At 34.7% G+C, this 13,448-nt stretch overlaps 1 protein-coding gene across 4 annotated transcripts in view; it reads left to right on the forward strand.

Annotated features, from left to right (window-relative positions):
* The window catches only part of LOC110022608, an 18,930-nt gene extending 10,322 nt beyond the window's left edge, over positions 1–8,608 (forward strand). For 3 of the 4 annotated variants that reach the window (XM_020721649.1, XM_020721647.1, XM_020721648.1), the window contains 7 exons: positions 524–679; positions 781–886; positions 1,453–1,635; positions 5,029–5,188; positions 5,486–5,784; positions 6,801–6,890; positions 8,290–8,608. In XM_020721649.1, the coding sequence (XP_020577308.1) occupies positions 545–679; positions 781–886; positions 1,453–1,635; positions 5,029–5,188; positions 5,486–5,784; positions 6,801–6,890; positions 8,290–8,438 (1,122 nt within the window). In that variant the 5' untranslated portion in view covers positions 524–544 and the 3' untranslated portion in view covers positions 8,439–8,608. Of the gene's footprint in view, positions 1–523; positions 680–780; positions 887–1,452; positions 1,636–5,028; positions 5,189–5,485; positions 5,785–6,800; positions 6,891–7,345; positions 7,632–8,289 lie in introns of those variants that run through there. The other variant, XM_020721650.1, reaches the window with a different exon arrangement.
* Positions 8,609–13,448: the final 4,840 nt, after the last annotated feature.

Here is a 13,448-nt window from a genome sequence, read left to right on the forward strand (position 1 = left end):
GAGCCGAACACGAGCTGTTCACGAACAACGAGCCAAATTGACAGTCCTACTACTAAGATCCCAAGATGATCCTTTTGAAAGGTTATTTCCTCATCCTCTAGGATGTTTTTCTTAAGTTCATATTGATCATCATCCATTAAAACTCTTTGGGCCAATTGATCTTCCTTATATTTCACTTTTTGTGGATCTTTAGATGATAAGAGATAGAGTCCACCGGTTCTGCCACTACCTGAGGGGATTCTTCAAGTTGAACAGAAAGTAGTGCCTGATAATACATTCAGGGAAATCTTGGCGGTACTTTTGGTTATAGCTGGGCTAACTTAATTTTGGTCTAATATTTCAAACCTGAGGTGTACTGAGGTCTCAATTATGTTTATTGACGGTTAACAGTTCCATAATAGAAACGGATGCATATCATAAGCAAACTTGTTATACTATGGTCGCTTCTACAGTATTCTCTATCGTAGTCGCATGATGCTACTAGTAATATCACTGTTAGATGTGCTGAATTTGAATTTTGCAGGATTCTTCTAGTGCTGCAGAAATGCAACCGCCTTCGCAAGATTCTCAAGGCAACCAGCAGAATAATGGAGGCAATGAACCGCACACAGCAGATTCTAGTTCAGTATCTGCTGCAAAAAATGATAACAGAAAAGTTTCCCGTGAAGATATTGAACTGGTAAGATGTCTTGTTGTTGCTGATTTTACTGAAGAATGAATAAAACTGTTTCCTTTAAATTTATTACGTAGTGCTTCGTAATCTGCTAAAAATTTCTGCAGGTTCAAAATCTGATAGAGCGGTGCCTACAACTTTATATGAATAAAGGAGAAGTGGTCAGAACTTTGTCTAGTCGTGCTAGAATTGTGCCAAACTTTACGACCTTAGGTAGGAAGAATATTTAAGAGTTATTTAGAGTTCAATGCAGAGTGGCTTCTGATATATCTGTCAATCGGGAGTACCTTTCCCATTCTGAATAAATTGTGAATATTATTATCAAAGGATGAGTACCTAATATATATAGCTTTAACCTTGCATTCCTATAGGAAGTAATGCTAGCTTTCTTATCGATTGTAACATTAAGGAGTTTTTTTTGTTGAGAAGAAATTCATTTTATTGTCTGGAAAATAACTGGACTAATATCTGCAATCACATGAAAATTATGCTAAGCCTTTCTAAATCTACTTTAAATCTTGATCGATTTTCTATAATCTTCTTCCTCATAGACATATGTTAGATTGCACGATAAAACCCGAACATTATGTCCTATATATGATATCAACTTTGAGATTTCACGAGTCTACTCTGGTTCTTTTTTGGTTCGGTACAATCAGCATATCCATCCTCTTTTAGAAGTTAGGATTGTGATAATCTCAGCTGGATTTATTTTCCAGTTTCCATCATTGAATGGTTACATCTTACTTAATGCTCATTTTCTTTTTGTGTTATTTCAGTATGGCAGAAGCTTGAAGAGGAGAATTCTGAATTTTTCAGGGCTTATTACATAAGGCTAAAACTCAAAAAACAGATCCTTATGTTCAATCATTTACTAGAGCATCAGTACCATATGATGAAATATCCTATTCCACTTAAGGTTCCTCAGACACCCATTCAAAATGGGATTCATCCTATACCTGGTACTTTGTTTTACTTATATCCAGCAAGATATTGAATATTTGGGGAGTGATTTCTATCAGTAATTTGTTTTACTTAAAGTACTAGCTGCTGGTTCAACTTCAAAAATATTCCTGCGTAGTGAAACACAAATTTCTTATGAGTGGCATGACTTTAGGTTTATTAGAAACGAAAATGCTTCTTATTATCTATGCTGTCTTTTCTTTCATTAGAGGTATGTAGGCTTGTTCGAGGGCAGACTAAATCTATTAAAAATTTTAACCAGTGAACCTTTTTTCCCTTCAATCAGCCTTTCTCTCTGATTATGGCTTTTAAATGTTTCAAGTGAACCTCGTGAAATGTTTTACTATCACATTGGACACTGCGCCACTTTTAAATTTTATTATATTCTGTATTACTTTAAATTAAATTTTTCGGTGGTTGTTATTAGACAAATCGAATTAGTTCCTTTTTGCAAGTGCCATCAGGATCTTGATTAATATATATATATAAACTGCACCGCATGCTTTTTAAATCATTCTTCCATTTGTGCCTTTTTCTTACTTTGATTAATGTACTTCTGCTTGGACAGATTGTTTCTCATGTTTCTATTGCTTTTTTATTTTTCCTAATACTTATTGGTAGAGTTTCTGTTTTGTTTTGATTCAGAATTCTTCTACTGCCATGTCAATATGAAGTTCTTTGCAGCGTGCATTATTGTATGCTAATTGAAGATTGCATATTTTGACGTAGTTTGAAAACCTGATCAAACTAGTCGGCTCAACTAGTTCGATCGTGAACCGGTAGTAGGGTTGGTTCTATTTCATACAAAAATCATCTCCTGCATCGATGCAACTAAAATCACCAAGAACAATCGGTTCAACTAGCAAACTAGCCATCGATATTGGTTTGAAAGGACTTGTAATTAATTGTAAATAAATTTATTAAACTCAAAATATAATATTTTAATTTAAAATTAATTCTCATACAACAACTAGGTTAAGTGTTGCCGAGATGAGAATGCTTAGGTGGATGAGTGGATGAGTCACTTGACACTCACTTGACACTTTAGAGACAAAATGCGAAATGAATATATCCGTGATAGAGTTGGCGTAAATCCAGTGGTTGATAAAATTAGATAGTCTTCTTAGATGGTTTGTTTATATTAAACATCGACCATCTGATGATCTGGTTAGTAAAGTAGATGTTTTATATTCAACTTATGTTAAGAAAGACAGAGGTAGACCTAGAAAGAGACTTCGGCATATTGTCTAAAATATGATATTAATTTAGTAGAATTAAATGAAAATATGACACTTAATAGGACGCATTAGAGAAAAAGGATTCATGCATCCGACCTCAATTAGTGGGATAAAAGCTTGTTGTTGTTGTTGTTGTCTTATACAACAACAACAACAAGCTTTTATCCATACTGGCGTTGGCTACATGAATCATTTTCCTCCATTGTCTTATTGAGTGTCATATTTTTATTTAAATTCTAATAAATTAAGATCATTTTCTATACAACATAGCCAAGTCTTTTTAGGTCTACCTCTACTTTTCTTAGCATAAGTCAAATCTAAAACACTTACTCTCCTAACAATGTCATCAGATGGCCGATGTTTAATGTGGCCAAAACATCTAAGGCGACTCTCTCTATTCTTGTTTGCCATTGGAGCTACTCAAACCTTTTCAAAGATATATCTGTTTCACTTTTTGTCTTTTAATGTGAAACCATTCATCCACCTGAGCATTCTCATCTCATCAACACTTAATTTCTTTCCTTCTCTTTTACAGGTCAAAATGCTGCACCATAAAGCATTTCAGTTCTCATCATCGTCTTATAAAATTTTCCTTTCTATGTGGTACTTTTCTATTACACAATAGGCCTGTTTCATTCCTCCAATTCAACTATCCAACTTGAATTCTACTAATAACATCCCCATCTATATCACCATCACTTTGAACAATAGCCCGAGATATCTAAAACATTCAATTCTTTTAATAATTTACTCATACATTATTACAACTCCATTACTAGATCTACTATTACTAAAATTACATTCCATGTATTCAGTTATAAATCTACTCAATCGAAAGCCTTTAAACTCTAAAATTGACTTCTATAATTCAAGTTTTTTCTGAGCTCTCTCTACAACCTTATCCATAAGAAAGATATCATCAGCAAAAAACATAACTAAGTACATCCTTTTGTAAATGTCCAGCAAGAGCATCCATGACTAAAGCAAAATGATATGTGCTTAAAATTGATTCCTGATGTAATTCAACTGAAATTGGAAATTTTTCTTACATGATATAAACATAAAATTAGCATGCAAATTATGACCAATATGAACACCACTAAAGTGAGCTACAAACACTTTTTTCTTATGTAATTTAATGTTTATTATATTAACTTTTCTATGATGTGAAACTAAATGAGTTTTTTGACTAACTATAGGAATGAAGAATTAAGCTTTGCTATGAAAATTGGGCTAAGCCGACCTACGAAAATTGAGCTGGGCTATGAGAATTGGGCATCAAGAATTGCTAAAACATATCATTAAATAATTTATATTTTTATACTTATATTATAATATTTTAATTTTTAAATAAGTTTTATTATGCATATTATATAATTTTTTTACTATTTTAAGTTAAATTGAGATAATTTAATGTTTATTATATTAATCAGTTCAAATCCCGTTTCAACTTTTGAACTTTGAATATTTTCTCCTTCTGTTAGGATGTCCGGTTTTCAAAACCATGTATTCTGGCATTGTTCCTCTGCCCTTAAGCTTGCTCCAATATGTAGGAGAGAGCAATGTTTTGTTGACCCACAGAAGTTTTGCTCGCTTCAATTGCATTGACATGGTGTTTTCCATCAGATCCCTCAAATCCGTATTTCTGGTATATCAGGAGCTTTCATGGTTACACAAGATGGCTTTTAGCCGACCATGAAAGCCTTTATGGTCAAGTGGAAACATGTGTAGTCTACACAATAACCAATGGATTGATAGACTTAGACCCCCCATGTTGATTTGGGCAATAATAGGCAAAATATTATTATTCTTTGTAGGCTGAACTTTTAGATGGCTGCCTAGGAAGGTTCCAGGCCCTCGGTGGGGACTGTCAAGCCAATAATCACGTTCGTGAGGAGATCACCCTCGTATCTTGTTTATTTGCCTGGATATTAATAAAATTACCCTGAATCTGCATTTCCTTGCTGATTTCTTGCAATTTGTTTGCTATTTTTCGGCTCCAGGGCGAATCACAAAACCTCATTGAATCTGATTTTTGTTGCCATCTTTTTATGCGTGGAAATAATTTGCGGGAAACTTCATATTTACATTGCATTTATGCTTGACTTTCTGTTATTATCATTCTTATTCAAAATGGACCTGTTTGCAGTGCAGTTAACAACCTACCTATGGGATACACAGTCATTCAGCATCCACAAATGCCAACACCAGCTCAACCTCATCCTGATTCTATAGCTTGTGGACTATCTAGCTGTCATGTAGTCAATGGTGTTCCTGCTGGCTTTCAACGCATTCAGATGAATTCTGGAAATGAGTAAGTGCTAAGTTAACCTTAAAAAGCCTACTTATGTCTTTATCATCTTATTAAAACTCTCTCACTATTTCTCCTACCTTCATGAATATAAGATGAATTCACGCCTGACCAACTTGTTAATCATCTACTTCCCACTGTGGTTTTGTTTTTTTATATGCACCATTTTTATTTTAACTGTCAGTTTAACAAGCACCAACTCGTCAGTTTCTTCTTATCCTGTAAAGCCTGGTTACTTGCTTAGATTCCTCGCCTTTTCCAAACCATAAACCTGATTTCATCGAAGTTTTTCATGAATAGAACTATTGAACCAGCTCCAGCTGCAGTTCCATGCAGTTCTGTGCCAGCTGCCGACGATGTGGCCGTCAGCCCCGCATCAGCAGCATCAAGGAATCACTTCCCTTTTACGCCATCTGAAATATCAGGAATGGGCATGGATGCTACAGCTCTGGAACCAACAACATTCACATCGAATGTAGAAGCATCGGGAGGATTGCCAGATGATAGGGTTGTGTTGTCCAGAGACTCCCTCAGATCTTTAGGCCAACTCTGGAACTTCAGCCTTTCCGATCTGACCGCTGATTTGACTAATTTGGAAGGTAGGGTGCATATTCATATGGTGCTGGTGGCTATCTGATATGACTATCCTTAGTTAAACAAAGAATATTTACATACATACCACTCAATTCCCTGTGTATTTGCATATCAGATATCTAAACTTCAAATTTTACATACATGTCATTTGACTTGTACATACGAAGATGTATTTCACTTTTTATAAATTAAAATTATGGTATCTTAAGATTTGGGTGTTATAAATGTAGAAAAGTTAAGTTTAGGTGTTGGAAATGTAAATACATAGGAATTGTCCGGTATCTATGTAAATTCCAAAAAAAGAAAAAAATTAAAGTGCATAGCCGCGGTGCTCTACATTTTTGAGTTAGCGCCCCGGCCCCCACATGCAGGAAAAAAATTTCCATACGGAGTAATTATGCAACTCTGCTTGCGGACTTCCAGTAATATGCCGTCATATGGAGGTTATTGTGGGGCTATTGATATAAAACAACGGAGTTTATTCGGGGGTTTTTGCAGGGGTTAATGCAGGGGGTATTGAAATGGAACCGCAGAAGTTATTGGGGGTTATTGGAGTGGAGCTGCGGAGATTATTGAGGGGTTATTGGAGGGTTATTGGGGGGTTATTGAGGGGTTAATAATGCCCGAATAACCCCTCAATAACCCCCCAATAACCCTCTTAAATAACTTCCGCGGTTCCATTTTAATTTTTTTTAAGTAGACCCGATATAACACACATGGAGGCATATTACTGGACTCCACACGCAGAGCTGACCACATATTCGGTATGGAAAAATTTCTCCACATGCAGAGCCGCCGTGCCGTCCCGTTTTCTATAGATACCCCCTTCCCTTTCATTATTTGTCACACAAACCATCCTCAGAGAGCCATTACTCAAATTAAATTATTACTTGGTACAACATAAGACTGCTCATCTTGAACTTGCACCGAACAACATTCTGTTTTCTTGGTAAATTTTTAAACAATTGTTTTTTTTTTCTTTTTTAACCTTATTTGGATGTGTTATGGATCCTGTCAACAGATCTTGGACCTCTGGGAGATTACACCGGCTCTCCCTTCCTTCCTTCAGACTCGGATATCCTGCTGGACTCTCCTGAACAGGATGATATTGGTAAGTTCAGCCTTTCCTCCTCTAATTTTATTCATGTCCCAAGATTAAAACTAATTCTGTTAAACGAAAGAAAGATTGACATACATACCACTCAATCTCTATGTACTTTTATATATCTAACACCTTAACTTCAATATTTACATATATACCACTTTTCCTACTGCGCGCATTTTCTGCCCGGACACCTGACGTAGTTTTACGTGCGGCGCAGGTTATTCCTGAGTTATTTTTAGGTTATGTTATTTTCAATAATCAAATAACCCAAAAATAAAGACCGCGAGTTATTTCTGCGTTATTTCGTGATTATTGAAAATAGCCCAGAAATAACCTGAAAGTAACTCATGAATACCCTGCGCCGCATGTCAGAAGTCCGCACTGAAAAATTTTTGTTTCCTACGAATGAGAAGAGGTGCATTTCACTTTGTTTTTAAGTTTGGTGTCCGTCTGTATTTCAGTTGAGTACTTCGCAGACACTATAAACAACGAGCCGAGCTCGCAGTCAGATGAGGAGAAATCATAGTTAGTGTAGCACCTTCAACAGAGAAATTTCTGCAACTGAGGCAACTCTTCAGCACATTAGTCGACTCTAAATCCATGCATTGCAACTCCTAAATATCTCCAGAATTTTTTATTTTCGATTAATAAGCGCCGCCAAGTTGCAATATGAATTTTTGGATGTGGTATGAAAATTTTGGGTGGTATAAATGCAAATATTAAAGTTTGGGTGGTATGTATGTAAATGCGCCTAAATTTTTTAATAGATTCATATAGAAAAAGTAGAAAGATAAATTTGTTATGGCTATCAAAGCATAAGTGGATTCGATCCTAAGCTCTGAATGTTATATTTCACTCATTTTTCAGTTTGACTTAAATAAATAAATAAACCATTCCTTGTGTTGCTTGGGTGTCAAACAAATGAATTTTGGTCGGCTCAAGTTAGGTATGATATGAACCATAATGACTTTCAGAAAGCTGTGAGTCTCATGGGTACACGAGAGTGCATTTGTATTGCTGTGTGTGATCGAGTCGTTAGGCACATGAGGTTTATTAGGGCTCGTATCATGGCTTTCAAAAAACCCAAAATCCAAATAGCTATTGCAAATACGTAAAACCAATATTGATGATAGTCATAGTAATAATAATATTAATATTCTAGGGAAGTAAACATATAAATGAAAGCAAAAAACATGCATTCAATATGTGCCAACATGTAAATATTAAAAAAAAAAAGGAACTCATTTGAAATCCACCTTTTTATCTTATGATGAAATAGACTTTTGTGCATTAGAACACCAATATGAGTGATAGCATTCTTGAAAAGCCCATAGTTTCTTTCCAACTAAATGTAAGGAGCAATGATATGCAAGCCTAATAGAAATTTTTTTCGATGATTTTGCAGTTGGTACATGTCCGAATGAGATAAAACTTGAAGGGTTGACCCCCAAAAACGATATAAGTTGCCATTGGGGATGCCGATCTCGAGCAAATAAGGGCATTCCAAGAATTAATACGAGTGTGACTCGAGTTGAGATTGACAATGAGATATAAGGTACATTTGTTTTCGAGTTGAGATTTACAAGTAGTTACGAGGAATTTAGTGGAATTTTCTTTGGAGTATGGTTACTCGATTGAGTTTTAGAATTCTCTTCGAAAGCAAATGTATAAGTTAATTTAAGTGAGAAGAATTTCTTACCCCACGATAAACAAACTTGTTGGCTCTTCTCATTAAATGTATTACTGGTAAGCTGAATCTGATTCTCTAGAGTGATACAAGTGAACAATGACTTTGTTGCTAACGATCACTTATGGCATCATCTTTTTCTATTATCTACCTACATGAGAATTTTCAAATTGAAGAGAAACATAAAATTTAAGACATTAATTGGAAAGGTAAGAGCTAAAGTTGTAGTATCTTCTAATATATATATATATATATATATTATGAGATTGATAATATCAAGATTAAGGAGGCTCAATCTACCACAATCTACATGATTGGCAGTAGTGTTGTAAGCAATAAAATGCATTTTTGTTATTTGCTCCATTATGATGAAGAAAAATGAAAGAAGTTAGTATTAAACATGACACACATGCTTGAAGAAATGTAGACATCCATGCAAGTTAGTAATAAATAAAAGCTATTAATACTCCTAGACTTATTCCATTTTGGCAAGGTTGAAAAAGAAGTTTGTTATAGCTATCAAATTATACATAATTCTCATTCTAATTGACATGGTAAAGTAATAGCCAATTGTAATTGTAAAAATATTTAGAAAGTAAAGCTATATAAACTGCTCTAAATGGATATTTAATAAGCATAGGTGAAGTGTTATGACAATTAAGTACACATACAATTTATATGTGAGAAAATAGGGAAATGTGTATACTTGTATCTTATAAGTATACTTGTACTTGAAGAGGGGGAAAAATCAATTATAATTTTTTATGCAGGTATTTGAAGACCCATTCGTGTCTTTTTTTGGGCAAGGTGGATGAAAACACCTTAGTCGTGGTGCCCCCAGACTCAGACCATACATGTCTTTCTTGGTGCTATTATTTAAAACCAATTTTAATCTCCTGGCATGTGCTTTCACCAATACACCAAATGTCTTAACAAGCGATATGTGAATGTTGCACGGGTTGCTTAAGATCAGCCTGCATGTGCTCCGACCTATGTATTGAGCTTGCAACTACAAGGTTTGAAAATGCTACGCGGACTAACTTAAAATAACATTACGCATGGGCTCGTATGAATACATCAAAGCTAAAAATTAATGTCTGTTAATACTAAGCGGGCAGAGATTAAGTTTATAATCAAAATTAAACTTACCTAGACAAACAGGAAAATAATTTAAAATTCAGAAAAAAAATGATTTTTAGCCAGACCCAATTGTTTGCAGTCAAGCAAGTAGAGTTGACAATGTATAAATAAAGATGAATTACTCGAGTTATCTGACAATAGTCGTGTTGATTGAAACTCTAAAGTGAAGGGTTCATTGGAATAATTAATAAAAACTTTCAAATTTTAAATGTAAATTAAAAATGTTCAAAATAAAGAAAAAATTATCACTTAAATAAATAAAGAAAAAAAATTCATCCAACCTCCATGCCATTTTGTCAAGGGTGATAAATTTAAAACTAACTTAAGCTCACAAAGAGCTAATGTTATGTCAAGTGAATATCTATAATCACTCTAAAACAAATCTCAAATTAGTAAGAATGTGGCCCGTGTCCTCTACCCATATAATTTTGTCATTAAATAACGTCACAAAGCAACAATTACAACTAGAGCTCTCTGATAAAGTAGTTCACCGCCAAATCACACTACTAAATCACGATCATAACTATAGCCTCGTAAGTTCCCCAATGATTTTGCCAATTGAGTTGTGAAATATCGAATATTTTTTATAAACCTAACATTTTTTAGTTAAATTTAAAATCGTGTCCTCTTGAATAAATATCCACCCCATGTTCATAATATTCATATGGATGAATCTATTCATAGCTGCTAACAAGTATTCTTCTATTAGGTTGTGTAGACTATCTCCTTCAACTAAAAGAAGACTAGAGACCATGACAACCCGGAACAATGGAACAAGGAGATCCCAATCAGGTGTGTCACCCATTCCCCCACGCCAACTCTAAGTTAATTGTGATAAATTTAATCAATTTAAAACTTAATCGCTGCTATTATATGATGAGTCTGGACACTTATCATCCTTAACAACTAGCCTTAATTGAAAGTGCTCTCCTACCATCAAGAGGAGTAACTAATTATAATGACTTGTGCCAATAAAATACCTTGTACTAGACCAAAAAAAGTTTTTACAAAATGAGGGAAAAATCTCTGGGTCTTATTTAAAAATTTAATCAACCTTCCAAAAATTTGTCCCGAAACATAAAATCCAAAACTCTCTTAGCGGGAGGTCGAGGCATCAAATTTTTGGAACCTGTGTTAATACATTAATACAACAACTCTTTTTTTAAATATTTTGAAATCCACAACAATTACAATAATTTCAAAGTTATAACATTATTATCAAATTTATGATAATTTAATAAAATAATAAGGCATTTATATACAATCAACATAAGTTTTGCCATAGGAAAATTAGCATGTGCAAAATTAGTACTCTTTAGAGGAAAATTGATCTCTTGATCCTATGTTTTCTTACAAAAATATTAATTAGTTTGTTCTAAGAAAAAAATACAGTTAAAAGAAACGATTAAAAAAAGTCATTCTTCATTTTGTTTCAAAGCATCACATGCACTTCGACAAATGAATTCCTAACAACCAATTTCATTGCTAACTACATATAGAAAAGGAAAAAAATTATAAGAACATTGCAGAGAATTAAAATGTACCGTTTGAATCGCGATTAGTTTATGAAAGATCTCGATGAAAAGACTATCACGATCAAATGCACAAAACAAAAAAATATTAGTGAGTTATATTGCAAGCGAATAAGTGACTGTTTGATTTGCAGAAAATGAAGTACAATGTAAAACATTTGCAAAATACTTAAATTTCAAACCGTAGTCTCCTTTGGATTAATTTAGATTCATCTTATTAAGCTCACTTGATAAGGTTTAATCTTCCTTTTTTTATTTAGTTTTAAATCCAATTGAGTGTGAATTAGGTCCAATGGTGATGCTAATTGTGCCATTTATGAGAAGTTTTAACTATCACATGTGCAAAAAAAGCTATGAAAAGGAAGCCTCCAAAGTAATAACGAGGCTAATGGGTTGTTTTGGTTCTTTTTCTCTTTTTATTTTTTTTAGGAGTCGTCAGTATATTTTATCATCGTATAATTCTTCCTTCCGAATAAATCTCTCTTCCGGATCATATGGATGATCTAGTGAAGGGAAGAATCGGAGGGCAAGGATATATGACAAAGGAGACAAATAAGAGAAAGAACGTGGACAGTCTATGGGAGACAAATCTATTGTGATAGGTCAAGAGTGTACATCCAACAGAATCAAACAGAAAAATATTGAAACAAATATTCACGAAAGAGAACATACATAGGTTACCTAAACCAGAGAACCAAATTTATAAATTTGTTCAATGATCAAGAGCACTCCCAAAGAGACGTATCCCATTTGGTTAATTACATCGAGTGGATTGCCCAAGAATAATCTCGATCACATAAGCTCTGCTTACAATTGAGTGACAACTAGCAAGGGTGTCACAAAGAATGATTTATTTCATAAGAAACATCTCGACGGCTTTTTGAGCTCTCGTTAAGCCACAAGGCAAAGAGTAAGTCTCTCACAGTCCCAAATGAGCAGTAGCTCATAGGCTATCGAGGCCTGTGAAACAACCCTATCATTAGTAGGAAACAACCCACAGTTTCGAGTCCGGACTGGTCCATAAGGACAGAGGGCAAATCGTCGTATCCCAAACGGATAGTAACCTGTCAGCTAAGTGAGGCCCACCAAATGACATCAACGAAAAGTCAAAAGAGACAGAGCCTGACGGGCAGTGAAAGGAAGGGAGAAGTGATTCATAAACATGTAGAGGTAGCCAGTTCAGGGTACCACAAACCCCTTATTCCACGCTACTCAGACCCTACGTTTAACCGGACATGTAAGCAGTCGACCCAACACGCCCAGAGATTCTTGATCAACATTCTGTGAATTACATTGTTCATGATGATCTCGGTCAACGAAATAAAACTCTATCATATGACTATCAGGTGGAGCTCCAAAAGATGAGACTTATACCTGCCGAAGCGACAATGATGCCGCTGGAAAGAGGAGAAAAGGAGGCCCAACTACAAAGCTAGAAACAATGTACAGAAAGGGCTTATACCTCGTCCAGGTCAGGGATGACTCTAACATCCTAAGTGCACTAAACAACCACCCAAGTAAAAAAAAATATGATGTGTCAGTCGAATTGGAGAAGCACAGAGGCTTCTCCTCGAGTATATGCAAATGATGTAGTTATCTAGAGCAGTTCTTATATTTTAGGGAGGCCCTATTAGACATGATGGGATGCATAGCCATGCATGCGACTTATTTTAAAAATCGACCCGAAGGCCATGCAAGAAAAATAAAGACAATGTTTTCAAAGATTCTGACATTTTAATCCTAAAATTTTAATTATATTAATATTTTATTATTAGGATTTTTTAAAATTTTAATATTTTTAGGTCATTAAGAGCCTAAGTTATATTTAGCGATGCATTCGAGATAAACAAAAAAGGAACAAGGAAGAAAATCCAAGCATGGAAACATGTAATAGAAACCAAAAGGAAACCATATTATATAAGAACTCTGGTGTCACTGGGTCGACAACATATCCCAGGAAAAACAAAAAAAATCAGTCAGACACTGCATAAACATACATGGTACTAATTCTATACAAGTGTAAATTCGGACTTAAGGATCGAGACACAAGCCTGCTGCTCCTGGTCCATTGTCATGTGACTCGATGCGTCGTATGCCTCGGAGCCTGTGTCCATACCTTAGTCCCGATACAGACTTTGTCCTAAAACTATATCAAATATATGATAAAATAAAATAATCAAGCTGTACAAAATGGTTAGCACGGGT

This window comes from Phalaenopsis equestris, unplaced genomic scaffold, assembly GCF_001263595.1.
Source record: "Phalaenopsis equestris unplaced genomic scaffold, ASM126359v1 Scaffold000198, whole genome shotgun sequence".
NCBI lineage: Eukaryota > Viridiplantae > Streptophyta > Magnoliopsida > Asparagales > Orchidaceae > Phalaenopsis > Phalaenopsis equestris.